We start from the raw sequence: 18,989 nt of genomic DNA on the forward strand, positions 1-18,989 counted from the left end.
TCCTTGGGATGTTTAAAGCTTGGGAAATCTTTTTGTATCCAAATCCGGCTTTAAACTTCTTCACAACAGTATCTCGGACCTGCCTGGTGTGTTTCTTGTTCTTCATGATGCTCTCTGCGCTTTTAACGGACCTCTGAGACTATCACAGTGCAGGTGCATTTATACGGAGACTTGATTACACACAGGTGGATTGTATTTATCATCATTAGTCATTTAGGTCAACATTGGATCATTCAGAAATCCTCACTGAACTTCTGGAGAGAGTTTGCTGCACTGAAAGTAAAGGGGCTGAATAATTTTGCACGCCCCATTTTTCAGTTTTTGATTTGTTAAAAAAGTTTGAAATATCCAATAAATGTCGTTCCACTTCATGATTGTGTCCCACTTGTTGTTGATTCTTCACAAAAAAATACAGTTTTATATCTTTATGTTTGAAGCCTGAAATGTGGCAAAAGGTCGCAAAGTTCAAGGGGGCCGAACACTTTCGCAAGGCACTGTAACTCTTTTCCTTGATTAATTTTCCTTAATTCATCAAGCTGGTTTCCTGTATTTCTCAGTCTGGTTCTCAGCTCGTCTTCCTGGACCCTACTGGTACTGTCTGGCCTCCATAGTTTCCATTTTGTCTTGGTTTGGGTCAGCTCAACTATCTGCTCGACCAGCATCTCTTTCAGCATAGTGTGGAAGGCAGGTGGTGTGATATCTTTGTCTCGCTGTTGCTTATTGACAACCACTCCACCTTCATGTCCACTGTCTGACTGACACAGTGCCCCAGACAGGCAGTAGCACAACCATGTCAGCTGCAGAACTATAATGGTCTTCATTCTCAATATGGACTATTGAGTCGTTTTGTCTCCTGTGTAATTTCTGATCCCTGGCCCAGGGGTTTGTAAGCATGTATCCATCTGAAACGTTACCTAAGATAGACCTGTTGTTGATGTACACTACTGGTCAAAAGTTTGGACACACCTACTCATTCAAGGGATTTTCTTTATTTTTACCATGTTCTACATTGTAGAATAATATTGAAGACATCAAAACTATGAAATAACACATATGGAATCATATAGTAACCAAAAAAGTGTTAAACAAATCAAAATATATTTTATATTTTAAGATTCTTCAAATAGCCACCCTTTGCCTTGATGACAGCTGTCCACACTCTTGGCATTCTCTCAACCAGAACAACCCTTGAATGATTAGGTGTCATAGAACTTTTGACCGGTAGTGTAGCTCATGGAGATGGAATCAATTTTGACCTGTTCAGTTTAGTTTGAGACTGAGTATGGGCCTGGTAAGCCAAAAAGACAGGACGACAAACAGAAAACAATCCCAATATTGTATTTACTGTTAGGGAAACAGGTTGAAGTCTTGCTTGTGTGCTCACGTATGTGTAAGAGAGGGATGACTGTTTGAGTTTTTGCAATTGCCAGCCAGTGTAGGAGTATGTGCGTATGTGTGTGCATTGATTTTGTTTGTGTGTCCAGCTCTCTAAAGCCCGAAGGTAAGTGGCTTGCGTGCCATGACGGCACAGTGCAGAGCCAGAGGTGCCTTTCAGGGCTCTCAAGGGGCAGGCGGAGGTCAGGTTTTACACAGAAAATGTCACAGGGCAATGTGGAGAAGAACTGCTCTCACATATCACACCCTACCGTGTGATGGTGGGGGTAAAAGGTGTGTGTGTACGCGTGTGTGTGTGCGTGCGCGTGTGATAGAGAGCGGAAGAAAGAGGAGAGTGTTTGTGGGTGCTTGTAAGAATGTATGACAGAGACTGGAGTTAAACACCAACTACATTAGCAGCGTAACTCCGATCAGCTCATTAAAGCTTCACATTACTCATTCATAATCACTGCATATCATCATCTGTTATGCATATGTATACCTGCTCATAGGAGTTTAACCTACATGATATACTTACTGTCATGGTGGGGTACTATTAAGGAGGTCAAGTGCTTGCGTCAGGTGTATTAAGGCGTGACGACCATCTTTGTTTATGATGAACTGTGCAGTGCCTCTTCAAATAAGATCACACACAAATACACACTCTCCTTACACACATACAAAGACACACACACAAAGACACCCTCTCCTTATACTGTGCGTGAAAAACAAAGCGCTGACCTCTTTCCCCACCTCATCTCCATGACATAATGGCCTATCTTTTATTGATGGTCTTCCTCTGGCAATCCCTCATGTTGATGTATTAATTGATGCACTCGTTTTGTTGGACACGTCCTCTGAAAATAAGTTCCCGTTTGCTACACTTTCCAACATGACACAGGAAGACACTCGTGTTTTCCTTCGGATACTCAAGGCACCTCTTCATCTTCATTTCTGCCGGTAGCCTATTAGTTGTGCAGCTGCTTCTCCCCTAGCACTGTTGGGGCTTCAGGTGTCTTGTTCTCTGCTTCCATCATCTGTTCAATGAAAGTCCCTTTATGTGCACATGCATGCATAATGTGTTCTTGCATGCGTGGGGCGTACTTACCCCAGCTGTTATTGCACAAGTAGAGATACGCCACCCACCACTTCACAAAACGATAACATTGTCTCCCTCCATTTGTTTAGCATCAGTGAATTCTCCAATGGACGTCACAACAGTACTTTGCTTTGCATCAATGGATTTTCCCTCCACAACATAGCAGTACTTTGCTCCAGCAAGGCTGTCTAATGTCTTCATTAGAATGGATCCAATGATAAGCTGGGGGGATACAACAGCAGATGGTGAAACTGGTTGACAGGATGTGCCTGCTCTCTCAGTGATGAACCAGGTTCCCTCTAGAAGAGGATGCTAATTGCTAATAAGAGCTAGATTGACTGGTGGGGCGTGTGTGGAAGGCATGTGTCTCGGGCTCTCTTGGGTACTGTTAGTTAGCAATAGACATATTGTGACGACAATGTGAAAGGCTAGTGTGTGTGTTTGTGCATATGAATGTGTTACAGTAGCTGATGCAGAGTGGGGTGTGAGACAAAACATTTTTTTTAAATGTGTGTGTGCCTGTCTCTTTGTCTGTAATGTGTATATACTTTGCCAGCATTTCACCTTCTGTGAACATGTACATTGTCTTATCTAATCCCATGTAACTCTTTTCATCCCTCTCTCGCCTCTCTCTCTCTCTCCCTCTCTCCCCTCTCTCTCTCTCTCCCTCCCTCCCCAGATTATTGCATACCAGCCATACGGGCTATCAGTGGATTGGTGGGCATATGGAGTGCTGCTCTACGAAATGTTGGCAGGACAGGTGAGTGTGCCCCCCAGCTTTCTCTACTAGAGGTCGACCAATTGTGGTTTTTCAGCGTCGATACCGATTATTGGAGGACCAAAAAAAGCCAAACCCGATTCGTCGGGCCAATACTGAATGAACACTTATTTTAACTTAACTTCATTAGGGTAGGGGGCACTATTTTCACTTCCGGATTAAAAGGGTGCCCAAAGTTAACTGCCTGTTACTCAGGCCCAGAAGATTTGGTAGATTTGGATAGAAAACACTAAAGTTTCTAAAACTGTTAAATCGTCGTCTGTGAGTATAACAGAACTAATATGGCAGGCGAAACCCCGAGGACAAACTACCCCCCCCAAAAATTCAGCTTACCACTATTTTCAATGGCATGTATTTTAATAATAAGGCCTCCCAGATTGCAGTTCCTAGGGCTTCCACTAGATGTCAACAGTCTTTTTGGTTTCAGTGTTTCCAAGCACGTGGAGGAAAGCGCGTTCTTTCTTATTTATCTCCGATATTGAACATAGTATTCTCCGTCTTAAATTGTATCATTTATTTGTTTATTAGTAACGTTTATTAGTAACTGAGCTGCCTACCACCACTCAGTAAGACTGCTCTATCAAATCATAGACTTTTATATTATAATATAATAAACACAGAAATAAGAGTCTTTGGTCATTAATATGGTCAAATCCGGAAACCATCATTTCGAAAACATTTATTCTTTATTCTTTCAGTGAAATACGGAACCGTTCCATATTTTATTGAACAGGTGGCAACCCTAAGTCTAAATATTGCTGTTACATTGCACAACCTTCAATGTTATGTCATAATTATGTAAAATTCTGGCAAATTAGTTCGCAACGAGCCAGGCGGCCCAAACTGTTGCATATACCCTGACTGCATGCAATGAGCGCAAGAGAAGTGACACATATTCCCTAGTTCTGCTAACGTGAATTTCTTTTAACTAAATATGCAGGTTTAAAAATATATATACTTCTGTGTATTGATTTTAAGAAAAGCCTTGATGTTTATGGTTAGGTACATTCCTGCAACGATTGTGCCTTTTTCGCGAATGTGCTTTTGTTAAATCATCACCTGCACCGCATTGATTATATGCAACGCCGGACAAGCTAGTTAACCTAGTAATATCATCAACCATGTGTAGTTAACTAGTGATTATGTGAAGATTGTTTTTATAAGATACTTTTTTAATGCTAGCTAACAACTTACCTTGGCTCTTTGCTGCACTCGCGTAACAGGTGGTCAGCCTGCCACACAGTTTCCTCGTGGAATGCAATGTAATCGATTGTTATGAAAACTTGAAATCGGCCATGCTGATTAATCGGCCGACCTCCACACTGTATATGACATGAGTTTAATTGATATGGAAATGTCAAGTGCACATTTGGACTCCTGTGTTTGATATCATACAAGCAGGGCAAAGCGGTATTTACTATAATCCTCATGTCTCATCATTCAAAATACATAGTCCTCTTAATTTACAGCATTTCCCTCAGTCAGACAACAGAACATTTGCTCAAGTTCCCCAACTATCTGGAGGGAGAGGGGCACCTTCTTGTCTTGCGAGGTGCTCAAGTTCATAATGGCTGTCACTCAAAACCCATACAGCGCTGTGAAGGGCAGAGCCAGAGCTCTGACGTCATGTATAGCATTTTACTGTACAGCCACTGTGTTCCAATCTGGAATATTCAACCCGTGAATGGGTATGAGTGTAAAGGCTTAACAGATGCTTTTCGGTTATGTCCATAACCGTCCCAACCATCAGTAAGGGCAACTCAAAAATATATTTAGTTGACAGGCTACGCTATCGAATACTCTGAGTGAGCATCCGAAATGGTATTCCCTATATAGTGTACTACTTTTGACCAGAGCCTTACTACCAGTGGAGGCTGGTGGGAGGAGCTATAGGAGGATGGGCTAATTGTAGTGGCTGGGATGGAATTAATGGAACGGAGTCAAACGTGATATCCATGATGTGTTTGATACCATTCCATTAATTCCATTCCAGCCATTATAATGAGCAGATCCTCCTATAGCTCCTCCCATCAGCCTACACTGTACACTACATAGGGTATAGCCATATAGGGCGCCATTTGAGATGCGGCCGGTGCTAACTCCCTGCTGCTGTGTTCAGTAAGGGTGATGGGTTTGTTTGCTCCCTGTGTGTTTGGGGCCCCAGTGGCCAGGAGCTTCATCTCGTCCCGTTCACTGGGCAGAAACAGATGGCGTGATGGATGAGCAGCAGCCCAGCCATCTACTAAGGGAAGGCCCTGGGGCAACTTAGGTTTTTATACCCTTTTACAGTACACACTCACAGGCCAAAAGTAGTTCATTTGGCTTATATGACCTCAGGATTGTAGGGGCGTGGGTCGACTGTGTGGGTGGGAGGTGTGTGTGTGTTTCCCCCTCAAGAGGGTGTTCAGTGCAGTGTACTGTGTATCAGATAAAGAGAGCAGAAAGCAGCCTAGGTATCTCTTGCCAAAGGGTTTAGTCTAGTGGAAATTAAAAATATTACATTTATGATGTGTCACAATGCACACATTATGGTTCGTAATGATAGAGGTGGAGGGAGAAAATAGCTGGACCATCTCGTCCATTTCCCTCCCAGCTGGCAACTTTTGTCTGGAACTTGTTTCTTTCACTCTCTATGGTCTAGACCTCTTTCATTGATTTTTATCTTCCGTTTCATAAACGTTTTGTATATTTTTTTCTCTTTTTTTCCCCTCTATCGCTCTCTCTCTCTCTCGCTCTCGCGTAACAAGCCACTATAACAACCCTTATTCAGTCGTATTACTGGACTGAGAAGGAGTAGAATATACACACATACAATGGCTTTGAGCAGGTGCTTTGGTACCGAAGTGTGAATGTTCATCAGCAAAGACCGTTCTTCCATGTGTGTTTTTATGACAATGTTTGGAACTTTAGACCACCTAAGGGTTAACCAGGTTAGTTCATGTTTATTCCGATAATCCCCCCCCCATAATACTCTGTTCAAATTAGTCTTGGAATCCCCTTGATGCAAAAATGAAAACAGCAAGCGAGTGTCGGACATAATCACCAGCACACAATGTCAAATTGGTGTTTTTCAAAGAAAATGTTTCCCTTTTTCTGCCAAGCTTGTTTTAAGCAGTCCTGTGAGGCCAGCTTTTCTGGCTGTTTGTGTAGCCAGCATTACATTTCTAATTGTCTTTGTTCTCCTAAAATTCCATTAAAGCTGACTTTTTATACAGTTGACATCGGCATTACAGACTCTGCTGAGTTGCGGACTGGGCCCTGTTTAGAAATGACCCCTGAAAAATAGCTATGACATTAAGATACTAGATAGATTATCATGAATTTAACTCGTTTGATTGAAGGTGAAGGTCAAAATGACTAAGACATAATATTTGAGGTCATTACAGATGTACTACACATTCTGATGTTAACATTTACTTAATATTGTCAACATATTTACAACATGTGCATAACATTTGCAAACTATTTACAACATGTATATAAAATACTCAACCCATTTACAACATGTGTATAACATTCTCAACCTATTTACATGCATAAAACATTCCCAGCATATTTACAAAATGTATATAACATTCTCAACCTATTTACAACATGTATATAACATTCTCAACCTATTTACAACATGTACATAACATTCTCAACCTATTTACAACATGTACATAACATTCTCAACCTATTTACAACATGTATATAACATTCTCAACCTATTTACAACATGTATATAGCGTTCTCAAACTATTTACAACGTGTATATAACGTTCTATGTAACGTATTGTTCCGCAGCCCCCGTTTGATGGTGAGGACGAGGACGAGCTCTTCCAGTCCATCATGGAGCACAACGTGTCGTACCCCAAGCAAATGTCCAAAGAGGCCGTGTCCATCTGCAAAGGGGTGAGTTCGACCTTTGACCCAAAGAACCCTTTGAACCTCAGCCCCTCTCATAGAAATATAGAATTACTAGAATGGAAATTCCCATTGAAGTCAATGCCATTATATTTCTATGGCCCCCTATGCCTTCACACCCTGCCCCACAACCATCACCCTTAAACCCATGGTCTTCCCCACTCCCCTTTGAAGCTAGTCTCTCACCCCTTCTCTCGTCACCTGTCATCAATAACACTCAGTCCCATACCCACTGTGACCTAGGTCCAATTATTAACACTTCATGAAGTCAACCTTTTGAAGCCGTCTTTACAATGACCTTTATGAAGACACTATCCATTAGCATGTACAGTAGGAAGAGCAAGAAGTGATCCATCGATAGAATCTATGTCGATAGATATGACTGACTTTGACATGTGACCTTTAGACTGGAGGTTTTGTCGTTGAAGGATCTATTACTGTAGTCTATAGGCACGGGGGTTACTACCTACATAGCCAAGGGCATACTGTACTATAGGGGGGAAGTGGATTCAAAACAAGCGGGATTGGAGAAGCACAGTGAGGAGTTATGGATGTGTGTACCTCACCCCTATTCATCACCGATGTAGCGCCCACCTGTGTTATGGTGGGTGGCCGTCTGCGCTCTTTGAAGGTCCTTTAGATCAAATAGTGTCTGTTACAGGTGCGTAGGTTTCAAAATAGGAAAACAAGGAGAGATGACTTAAAAGCTTAAAGCTAATATTTCCTTATTTTTGACAGTGTGTGGGTCTCCATCTCTCCTAGTACCCACCTGTGTGCATATATTGGACTGCAGCCATATTGTGCCAAAAACGAATTAAAGGCAGAGAAAGAGGGAGACACATTGGGAAAGGTGTGCGTGTGTAAGAGAGGAGAGGTGAAGGCACTAATAACACGAGCAGGAGGAGAGAAGGAACGTTCCGGGGCTGAGCCGAGTCAATGAACTGTGTGATAACACACTGGTGTCCACACCTCCCCACTTCAACCCTCAGAGCTCACACATCCTCTCTGCCTCTCCTTCTATCTAGCCATCTCTCTATCCCTTTCTCTCACTCTCCCCCTTTCTCACACTACCACCACTTTCTAACAACTGTCTCTGCAATCTGTCTGCCCCTCAACTTCTCTGCAAACCCTCTCTCTCGCTCTCTTTGTCTCCGCCTCTTTCGCATCGCTCTCTCCTCAAAAAAAAATTAAGATTCTACATCTGTAGTATTTAGGTTGCAGCAGAAATGTCCTACAGCGTTTTTACCTCAAATCCACCCATCTATCCCAAATGGCACCCTATTCCCTTTGTAGTGCACTACTTTTGACCAGGGCCCATAGGGAAGAGAGTGAGGTCCCTCCATTGTTTCTGCAGATGGGGGATTTGCTTTGATCCAATGCTCTTCCTTTGTGGACGGGCCATCCTCTAAGGCTCGCATGAATAAAAGGTCTCAGGGAGGTGTGTGCGCGTGCGTATGTGTGTTCTAGCAAGGAGAGAACACTGAGAACCTGGTCATGATCCCTTAGCTCATCAGCCATAGACACACACTCATTCTCAGGCCGCTTTTGGGCCTCAAGTTTACGTTTTGAAGGTGAAGTCTAGCAAAAGCAGACAGGATTCCGTTTGCAGCGTACAAGGGTTCCCTTTTCACGTGTAGGGGAACAGCATGAGCTGTGAACACAACCCTGACAAATTACTTTTTCCTTTTCACCGGCTGTGACACACACACACACACGTGTCTAAGTCACAATTCTGTGGCTGCCACCGACAGACGACAGGAGTAGATAGGGGGACTGGTTGTTATTTTTGGCGTTGTTACATTACCCAGCATGCTTTGCTGCCATCACCCCACCGCTGTGTCACTGCAATTTTTGAGGAGAGGAGAGGTGTGAAGGCACTCTAGCCAAGCTTTTCTCATTACTCTCCCTGGCCTCTTCACACTGCAGCTGGGATGAGTTTTCTGCACCTTTAGACCAGCTAGGATTACTCACTCACACACATTCAGACTCACCTCAAACTCCCTTCCAAAGACTGTGAAATGACGAATGGGATAGAACATCGGGACTGGGCTGGCGACTGGGTTCAGGAGAATTACAGAGACAGTCATGGTTTGGTGAGTGAGTGTTGGGCTAGAGGCCTGAGCAAATGTAGCTTAAGGTTAATGGAGTTAGATAAGTATCTGGATTCGTTTTACTCCCCTATGCTACAGTATATTCCACTATACCCAGATGCTATGTTGCTGCCAAAAGATCAGAGTTTCAAACTAAAAATAAATTGCAGTGGATATCACTCTTCCTCCCAAGACAGAGACTCTGGTCAAAAGTAGTGCAATACATATGGAATAGGGTGCAATTTTGGACGCGGCCAGGAATACATTTTTTCAATGACAACACATGATTGTTTTTCTGTTATGATACTGTACTGTACCTGCAAGGCTGGCTATGCAACCAATGTCACCCCCTGCTGATGTAACGCACGCCCACTGACAGACACGCCCTCCTAATGAGCGTTATGTTCCAATGTAGGTGGGCAACTTTCTAATAGGACTATCTAAGTCCTCGCACGCTGTTGAGAAACTGAAAGAAAGAAAGATATAGAGAGAAAAAAAGAGCTAGAATTCGTGTTCAACTAGGAATGTAAAGTGCTGTAAAAATATACTGTGTCCGTAAAATGTATATAGTGTGTATAAGCTGGAAGTAGAATCCTAAGTGTTGCTGTCCGTTAGTATACTCCAATTAGGGGAGGGATGGTAGGGTTAGGGGAAATAATAAAGGAAAATATATGTTTTTAAATGAATATACAGTTACAGTCAAAAGTTTTAGAACTCCTACTCATTCCAGGGTTTTTCTTGATTTTTTTACTGTTTTCTACATTGTAGAATAATAGTGAAGTCATCAAAACTACGAAATAACACACATGGAATCATGTAGTAACCAAAGAGTGTTACTTTTTACAAACCTGGAATACATTACATTTAACAGGTGTGCCTTGTTAACTTAATTTGTGGATTTTTTTTCCTTATTGCGTTTGAGCCAATCAGTTGTAGGTAGGGGTGGTATACAGAAGATAGCCCTATTTGGTAAAAGACCAAGTCCATATTATGGTGAGAACATCTCAAATAAGCAAAGAGAAATGACAGTTTATCATTACTTTAAGACATGAACTTTTTGCAGTCGCAAAAACCCTCAAGTGCTATGATGAAACTGTCTCTCATGAGGACCGCCACAGGGAATGAAGACCCAGAGTTACCTCTGCTTTCAGATGATAAGTTCATTAGAGTTACCAGCCTCAGAAATTGCAGCCCAAATAAATGCTTCACGGAGTTCAAGTAACAGACACATCTCAACATCAACTGGTCAGAGGAGACTGCATGAATCAGGCCTTCATGGTCGAATTGCTCCAAATAAACCACTACTGGGCTAAGAAACCCATGCAATGGACATTAAACCGGTGGAAATCTGTCCTTTTGGTCTGATGAGTCCAAATTTGAGATTTGTTTCCAGCCGTCGTGTCTTTGTGAGAAGCAGACTAGCTGAACACCTCCAGGCTGTGTAAGGGCTAATTGAACAAGGAGAGTGATGGAAAGTTGCATCAGATGCCCTGGCAATCACAATCACCCGACCTCAAGCCAATTGGGATGAGTTGGACCGCAGAGTGAAGGAAAAGCAGCCAACAAGGGCTCAGCATATGAGGGAACTCCTTCAAGACTGTTGGTAAAGCATTCCAGGTGAAGCTGGTTTAGAGAATGCAAAAAGTGTGCAAAGCTGTCAAGGCAAAGGGTGGCTACTTTAAAAAATATAAAATAAATTTAGAATTGTTTAACATTTTTGGGGGAGTTACTACATTATTCCATATGTGTTATTTCATAGTTTTGATGTCTTCATTATTATTCTACAATGTAGAAAATTGTAAAAATAAATCAAATAATTTGGAATGTGTAGGTGTGTCCAAACCTTAGACTGGTACTTTTATAATATATAATACAGTTGAAGTCGGAACTTTACATACACCTTAGGTTTGAGTCATTAAAACTCATTTTTCAACCACTCCACAAATTTCTTGTTAACAAACTATAGTTTTGCCAAGTCGATTAGGACATCTACTTTGAGCATGACACAAATCATTTTTCGAACAATTGTTTACAGACAGATTAATTCACTGTATCACAATTCCAGTGGGTCAGAAGTTTACATACACTAAGTTGACTGTGCCTTTTAAACAGCTTGGAAAATTCCAGAAAATTGTCATGGCTTTAGAAGCTTCTGATAGGCTAATTGACATAATTTGAGTCAATTGGAGGTGTACCTGTGGATGTATTTCAAGGCCTACCTTCAAACGTAGTGCCTCTTTGCTTGACATCATGGGAAAATCTAAATTAATCAGCCAAGACCTCAGAAAAAAAAGTCTGGTTCATCCTTGGGAACAATTTCCAAACACCTGAAGGTACAACGTTTATCTGTACAAACAAGAGTATGCAAGTTTAAACACTATGGGACCACACAACCATCATACTGCTCTGGAAGGAGATGCGTTCTGTCTCCTAGAGATTAACGTATTTTGGCACGAAACGTTCAAATCAATCCCAGAACAGCAGCAAAGGACCTTGTGACGATGCTGGAGGAAACAGGTACAAAAGTATCTATATCCACAGTAAAATGAGTCCTATATCGACATAACCTGAAAGGCTGCTCAGCAAGGAAGAAGCCACTGCTCCAAAACCGCCATAAAAAAAGCCAGATTACGGTTTGCAACTGCACATGAGGACAAAGATCGTACTTTTTGGAGAAATATCCTCTGGTCTGATGAAACAAAAATAGAACTCTTTGGCCATAATGACCATAGTTATGTTTGGAGGGGAAAGGGGGAGGCTTGTAAGCCAAAGAACACCATCCCAACCGTGAAGCATGGGGGTGGCAGGATCATGTTGTGGGGGTGCTTTGCTGCATGAGGGACTGGTGCACTTCACAAAATAGATGGCATTATGAGCAAGGAAAATTATGTGGACATATTGAAGCAACATCTCAAGACATCATTCAGGAAGTTAAAGCTTGGTTGCAAATGGGTCTTCCAACTGGACAATGACCCCAAGCATACATCCAAAGTTGTGGTAAAATGGCTTAAGGACAACAAATTCAAGTTATTGGAGTGGCCACAAAGCCCTGACTTCAATCCCATGGAAAATTTGTGGGCAGAACTAAAAAAGTGTGTGCGAGCAAGGAGGCCTGCTAACCTGACTCGGTTACACCAGCTCTGTCAGGAGGAATGGCCAATATTCACCCAACTTATTGTGGGAAGCTTGTGGAAGGCTACCTTGAAACGTTTGACCCAAGTTAAACAATTTAAAAGCAATGCTACCAAATATTAATTGAGTGTATGTAAACTTCTGACCCACTTGGGAACGTGATGAAAGAAATAAAAGCTGAAACAAATCATTCTCTCTACTATTATTCTGACATTTCACATTCTTAAAATAAAGTGGTGATCCTAACTGACCTAAAACAGATTATTTTTTACTAGGATTAAATGTCAGGAATTGTGAAAAACTGAGTTTAAATGTATTTGGCTAAGGTGTATGTAAACTTCCCACTTCAACTGTATATGCCGTTTTGCAGATGCTGTTATCCAAAACATCTTACAGTAGTACGTTCACACATTTTCGCTCGGCAGGCCCCAGTGGGAATCCAACCCACAAAGAGTGCCTGTCATTATTGACATTTGTCATGATGTTTTTTGAGTGTGGTTTCTCCTCTAGTTTAACAAGGAAATACATTTGTTTGATCGTTTTTCAATGTTGAGTTGTTTTCTACAAAGTGTGCCCCCACGTCGCCTCCTGCTGTGCGATTGTAAGTGACAACAATAACACATTACATCTAAGAGAGACAAATTCCTTTTTACCAACCCCCATCTGTTTGGCTCCCTACTGACCCAGAAAAAAATAGAGAATCAGAGAGAGAGAGAGAGAGAGAGAGAATAAAAAGAGGAAGCGTAGAAAATAACTGCCCCCATATTGACTCTCGACTACCCTCATTCCAATACTAACTTGCTGTGAGTCTGTTGTTATCCATTCCACTCATCCTATTTCAATGGTCTCCATTAAACTCATAATGACTCATGTTCCCATTCCTCCCTTCTTCTTTTCCCAACCTCAGCCAATGAGCAAATAATAGAATATGGAATCTATTTAGTCTTTCTATGGCTATCTATCTTTTCTACGGTCTGTCTCCTCCAGACGTTCTAACTGGCTCTCTCATCCTCCGCCTGCTGATGATCACATAGGTTTCTGTAGATCTAAATGCCACTATGTCTATGGTCCTTCCCTGATTGACACAATAGTGACATTTCTATCTGTAGAATTTCCATTCTAACTCTAGGGCCTTTCCCTCCTTATCCCTCCCAGCTGATGACCAAACACCCGTCGAAGCGTCTGGGCTGCGGCTCCGAGGGAGAGAGGGACATCCGGGAGCACGCCTTCTTCAGACGCATCGATTGGGAACGTCTCCAGAACCGCGAGATCCAACCCCCCTTCAAGCCCAAAGGGGTGAGTCACACACACATACACACAACCTACCCATGTCTGATTAAAATGAGGTTTAAAAAGATTACATTGTACAAGTTGTTATTCGCTTTGGTAATCTATATTTCTTCTTAAATGCAAAATTATTGAAATGGTGGCGCAATCGTAGCTTTGTATTCATTGGTATGTTTGGCCCGTTGTCACACACAATGGACATTTACTCCACTGAGGAGTGTGTGGTTGCTTACTATCTGATGCGATCTCAGTCTCCCATTCAGATGAGTAACAACACCCACTCACACACACACACTTATGTATACACAGACACATACACACGCGGGAACATACTTACACACACACACAAACTATGCAAACGTGTACAATAGAGAGACACACACATAGAGACACACACCTGTGAATGTCCGGCGGCCGTCTGTCATCATAGTAGAGCCCAGGCAGACTCCCACCTGGTCTGTTGTCAGATCAGATTGGCCTGCATCTGAATGGTGTTTGTTTGGCAACTCTCACAGGTTACAGTCCATTCCGGTCCAGCACCATTTGTTTAGCATGGCAAAGCCCCAGCGGCTATGGTCTCTCAGTCGTCACACTGAACAAAAGACAACCTTTTCTAACGACAAAGCCTCGGCATGGGCTACAATACAATAATACTAATTTTATTCACATATACGTTACCTTTCAAAAGTTCGGGGTCACATAGAAATGTCCTTGTTTTTTAAAGAAAAGCTCCATTTTTGTCCATTAAAATAACATCAAATTGATCAGAAATACAGTGTAGACATTGTTTATGTTGTAAATGACTATTGTAGCTGGAAGCGGCTGATTTTTTATGGAATATCTACGTAGGCGTACATAGGCCCATTATCAGCAACAATCACTCCTGTGTTCCAATGGCACGTTGTGTTAGCTAATCCAAGTTTACAATTTTAAAAGGCTAATTGATCATTAGAAAACCCTTTTGCAATTATGTTAGCACAGCTGAAACTATTGTGCTGATTAAAGAAGCAATAAAAGCAATAAAACTGGCCTTCTTTAGACTAGTTGAGTGTCTGGAGCATCAGCATTTGCAGGTTCGATTACAGGCTCAAAATGGCCAGAAACAAAGCACTTTCTTCTGAAACTCATCAGTCTATTCTTGTTCTGAGAAATGAAGGTTATTCCATGCGAGAAATTTCCAAGAAACTGAAGATCTCGTACAAAGCTGTGTACTACTCCCTTCACAGAACAGGGCAAACTGGCTCTAACCAGGATAGAAAGTGGAGAGGGAGGCCCCGATGCACAATTGAGCAAGAGGACAAGTACATTAGTGTCTAGTTTGAGAAACAGACGCCTCAAGTCCTCAACTGGCAGCTTCATTAATTAAGTCTACCCCTTCCTTTTTCGAACATTCTGTTAAAAATCGCGCAACTTTTCAGCGTCCTGCTACTCATGCCAGGAATATAGTATATGCATATGATTAGTATGTGTGGATAGAAAACACTCTGAAGTTTCTAAAACTGGTTAAATCACGGCTTTGACTATAACAGATCGTGTGTTTCATTGAAAAACGCAAGAAAAACTGCTCTCTGAAAGCTAAAAATAATTTCCATAAGTCACTTTCATGGGTTGTTAAAAGGGCACAAAATGTAATATCGACCTGCATGCAATTCATACAGATTCCACACGATGTCGCCATTGTCGTCATTTTCAATTGAGTTTTTTGTTGGAAAATCCAACTAACTGGATTCCGTTTCTTCCGGTCTCCACCAGGATGTTTCCAATGTGCACATTGGCAGCCATTGATTTGCAGACGAGGAGCTATTGAATATACATCGCCCTGTAATCATTTTGATAGATTATAAACGTTTACTAATACCTAAAGTTGGATTACAAAAGTATTTCGAAGTGTTTTGTGAAAGTTTATCGTCGACTTTTTTAATTTTAAAAAATGACGCAGCGTTTAAAAACAATGTTTTTTTCTGAATGACACAGCTTCCATAGAAAGCTATTTTGGGTATATATGGACCGATTTAAACGAAAAAAAGACCCAATAGTGATGTTTATGGGGCATATAGGAGTGCCAAGAAAGAAGCTCGTCAAAGGTAATGAATGTTTTATATTTTATTTCTGCGTTTTGTGTAGCGCCGGATAAGCAAAGTCTTTGTTGACGTCGCATTCAGGCATTTTGGGGTGTTGCATGCTATCAGATAATAGCTTCTCATGCTTTCGCCGAAAAGCATTTTAAAAATCTGACTTGTTGGCTAGGTTCACAACGAGTGTAGCTTTAATTCAATACCCTGCATGTGAATTTTGATAAAGGTTTGAGTTTTAACGAGTACATTTAGCATTTAGCGTAGCGCATTTGCATTTCCAGGTGTCTACTTGAGACATCTGCGTCTCAAGTAGGAGCAAGAAGTTAAAGAGTACCCACAAATCACCAGTCTCAACGTCAACAGTGAAGAGGCAACTCCGGGATGCTTGCCTTCTAGCCAGAGTTGCAAAGAAAAAGCATATCTCAGACTGGCCAATAAAAATAAAAGATTAAGATGGGCAAAATAACACAGACACTGGATAGAGGAACTCTGCCTAGGAGGCCAGCATCCCAGAGTCGCCTCTTCGCTGTTGATGTTGAGACTGGTGTTTTGCGGGAAATTTCTAAGTGACCCCAAACTTTTGAACGGTAGTGTAAGGTCGTGGCCAAAAGTTTTGAGAATGACAAAGTCTGCTGCCTCAGTTTGTATGATGGAAATTTGCATATACTCCAGAATGTTATGAAGAGTGGTCAGATGAATTGCAATTAATTGCAATGTCCCTCTTTGCCATGCAAATGAACTGAATCCCCCAAAAAACATTTCCACTGCATATCAGCCCTTCCACAAAAGGACCAGCTGACATCATGTCAGTGATTCTCTCGTTAACACAGGTGTGAGTGTTGATGAGGACAAGGCTGGAGATTACTCTGTCATGCTGATTGAGTTCGAATAACAGACTAGAAACTTCAAAAGGAGAGTGGTGCTTGGAATCAGTGTTCTTCCTCTGTCAACCATAGTTACCTGAAAGGAAACACGTGCCGTCATCATTGCTTTGCACAAAAAGGGCTTCACAGGCAAGGATATTGCTGCCATTAAGATTGCACCCAAATCAACCATTTATCGTTTCATCAAGAAATTCAAGGAGAGCGGTTCAATTGTTGTGAAGAAGGCTTCAGGGCGCCCAAGAAAGTCCAGCAAACGCCAGGACCGTATCCTAAAGTTGATTCAGCTGTGGGATCAGGGCACCACCAGTACATAGCTTGCTCAGGAATGGCAGCAGGCAGGTGTGAGTGTATCTGCACGCACAGTGAGGCGAAGACTTTTGGAGGATGGCCTGGTGTCAAGAAGGTCAGCAAAGAAGCCACTTCTCTCCAGGAAAAACATCAGGGACAGACTGATATTCTGCAAAAGGTACAGGGATTGGACTGCTGAGGACTGGGGTAAAGTCATTTTCTCTGATGAATCCCCTTTCCGATTGTTTGGGGCATCCTGAATAAAGCTTGTCCGGAGAAGACAAGGTGAGCGCTACCATCAATCCTGTGTCATGCCAACAGTAAAACATCCTGAGACCATTCATGTGTGGGGTTGCTTCTCATCCAATGGAGTGGGCTCACTCACAATTTTGCCTAAGAACTCAGCCATGAATAAAGAATGGTACCAACACATCCTCCGAGAGCAACTTCTCCCAACTATCCAGGAACAGTTTAGTGACGAACAATGCCTTTTCCAGCATGATGGAGCACCTTGCATAAGACAAAAGTGATAACTAAGTGGCTCGGGGAACAAAATATCAATATTTTGGGTCCATGGTCAGGAAACTTATTCCCGTTGAGAACTTGTGGTCAATCCTCAAGAGGCGGGTGGACAAACAAAAACCCACAAATTCTGACAAACCCCAAGCATTGATTATGCAACAATGGGCTGCCATCAGTTAGGATGTGGCCCAGAAGTTAATTGACAGCATGCCAGGGCAGATTGCAGAGGTCTTGAAAAAGAAGGGTCAACACTGCAAATATTGACACTTTGCATCAACTTCATGTAATTGTCAATAAAAGCCTTTGACACTTATGAAATGCTTGTAATTATACTTCAGTATTCCATAGTAACATCTGACAAAAATATCTAAAGACACTGAAGCAGCAAACTTTGTGAAAATTAATATTTGTGTCATTCTCAAAACTTTTGGCCATGACTGTACACATACAGTATGTGCTTAGATCTCCCAGCAATGAGAATATTCCCCAGAGATCAACATTCACAGTTGACATTCAAATGTGTAATTACAAAACAGTAGTTACATAGTGGAACAACCGAGTGTGTAATAACATCCGTAGTCACATATGTGGAATAACCTTCGGCAAGTTAGTGTACTTACATATTCCTTGTTCCAGTTGTGTAATAACTGATTCTGCAACATCCCTATTACCATGGAATGACATAGTAAAACCTATAACTACTATGTTAGCAGTTATTACTGTTGCTTACATCGTAATAGGGGCAACTTAATGTCAAGTGATATCTAATCATCCTAACGGATGCAACTACACCAACTGTGGATACGTCCCAAATGACACCCTATTCCTTACATGGTGCCCTATAAAGGGAGTAGGGTGCCATTTGGGACGCCGCCTGTGTATTGCATGTGGAGGGTCCACATTTCAGCAGCAATGCAGCAGGCTAGTTGACTCATGACCAACCATCAAACCCTTCCGTAGCGATCTGTCCTCGCTCTGGTCCAGGGTGTTACGTCAACCTCCTGATTCTTTCCATTCATCCAGATGCAGTGGAAGAAGGCTCAGCTGCACATAACGCCCTGGACCAGAGTCAAACCATGATAGAATGCAGCTTCTCGTTGCCCCCCTTTAAACACGGTCAAAACAAGCCTGTAAGGCCTGTATAATGACTTAGACCGCCGCAATGGAAGGCGTTGGCAATGCATAATTAACAGCATGCCCATGCCTTATGTATGTATGTCTTTAACATGAGCGGACTCGCTGTCATACGAAGTCAGAGAGTGTTTTTGAATCCCTGTGTGAACGCACACGCACCCACACAGACAAAACATACTTTATTATGAAAGTGAAGTATGTGAAAGGGATGAAGTAGGTCATTCGGTGTGCACGTTCAGCTGTGTGTGTCTTCATTGTCTGTCTTCCTTTTAAATATGCAGCGTACTTCTGTTTCAAACCCCAAGGTCTCCAGTGCTTCTCACAAGGTGAATACTGGCCTCCCATTGTCCCTGTAGTCTCGCGCTGGATTCAATTTGTGTGTTGGTGTGTGGACTCCAGTATGAGTATGTAGGTAGAGGT

At 42.1% G+C, this 18,989-nt stretch overlaps 1 protein-coding gene across 2 annotated transcripts in view; it reads left to right on the plus strand.

Moving 5' to 3' along the window:
- Positions 1-18,989, plus strand: part of LOC139370490 (protein kinase C alpha type) — a 215,526-nt gene that overhangs the window by 183,428 nt on the left and 13,109 nt on the right. For both annotated transcript variants that reach the window (XM_071110005.1, XM_071110004.1), the window contains 3 exons: positions 3,153-3,233; positions 7,038-7,145; positions 13,535-13,675. In XM_071110005.1, coding sequence (XP_070966106.1) covers positions 3,153-3,233; positions 7,038-7,145; positions 13,535-13,675 — 330 coding nt within the window. The remainder of the gene's footprint in view (positions 1-3,152; positions 3,234-7,037; positions 7,146-13,534; positions 13,676-18,989) is intronic.

Source organism: Oncorhynchus clarkii, chromosome 17 (genome assembly GCF_045791955.1).
Source record: "Oncorhynchus clarkii lewisi isolate Uvic-CL-2024 chromosome 17, UVic_Ocla_1.0, whole genome shotgun sequence".
NCBI lineage: Eukaryota > Metazoa > Chordata > Actinopteri > Salmoniformes > Salmonidae > Oncorhynchus > Oncorhynchus clarkii.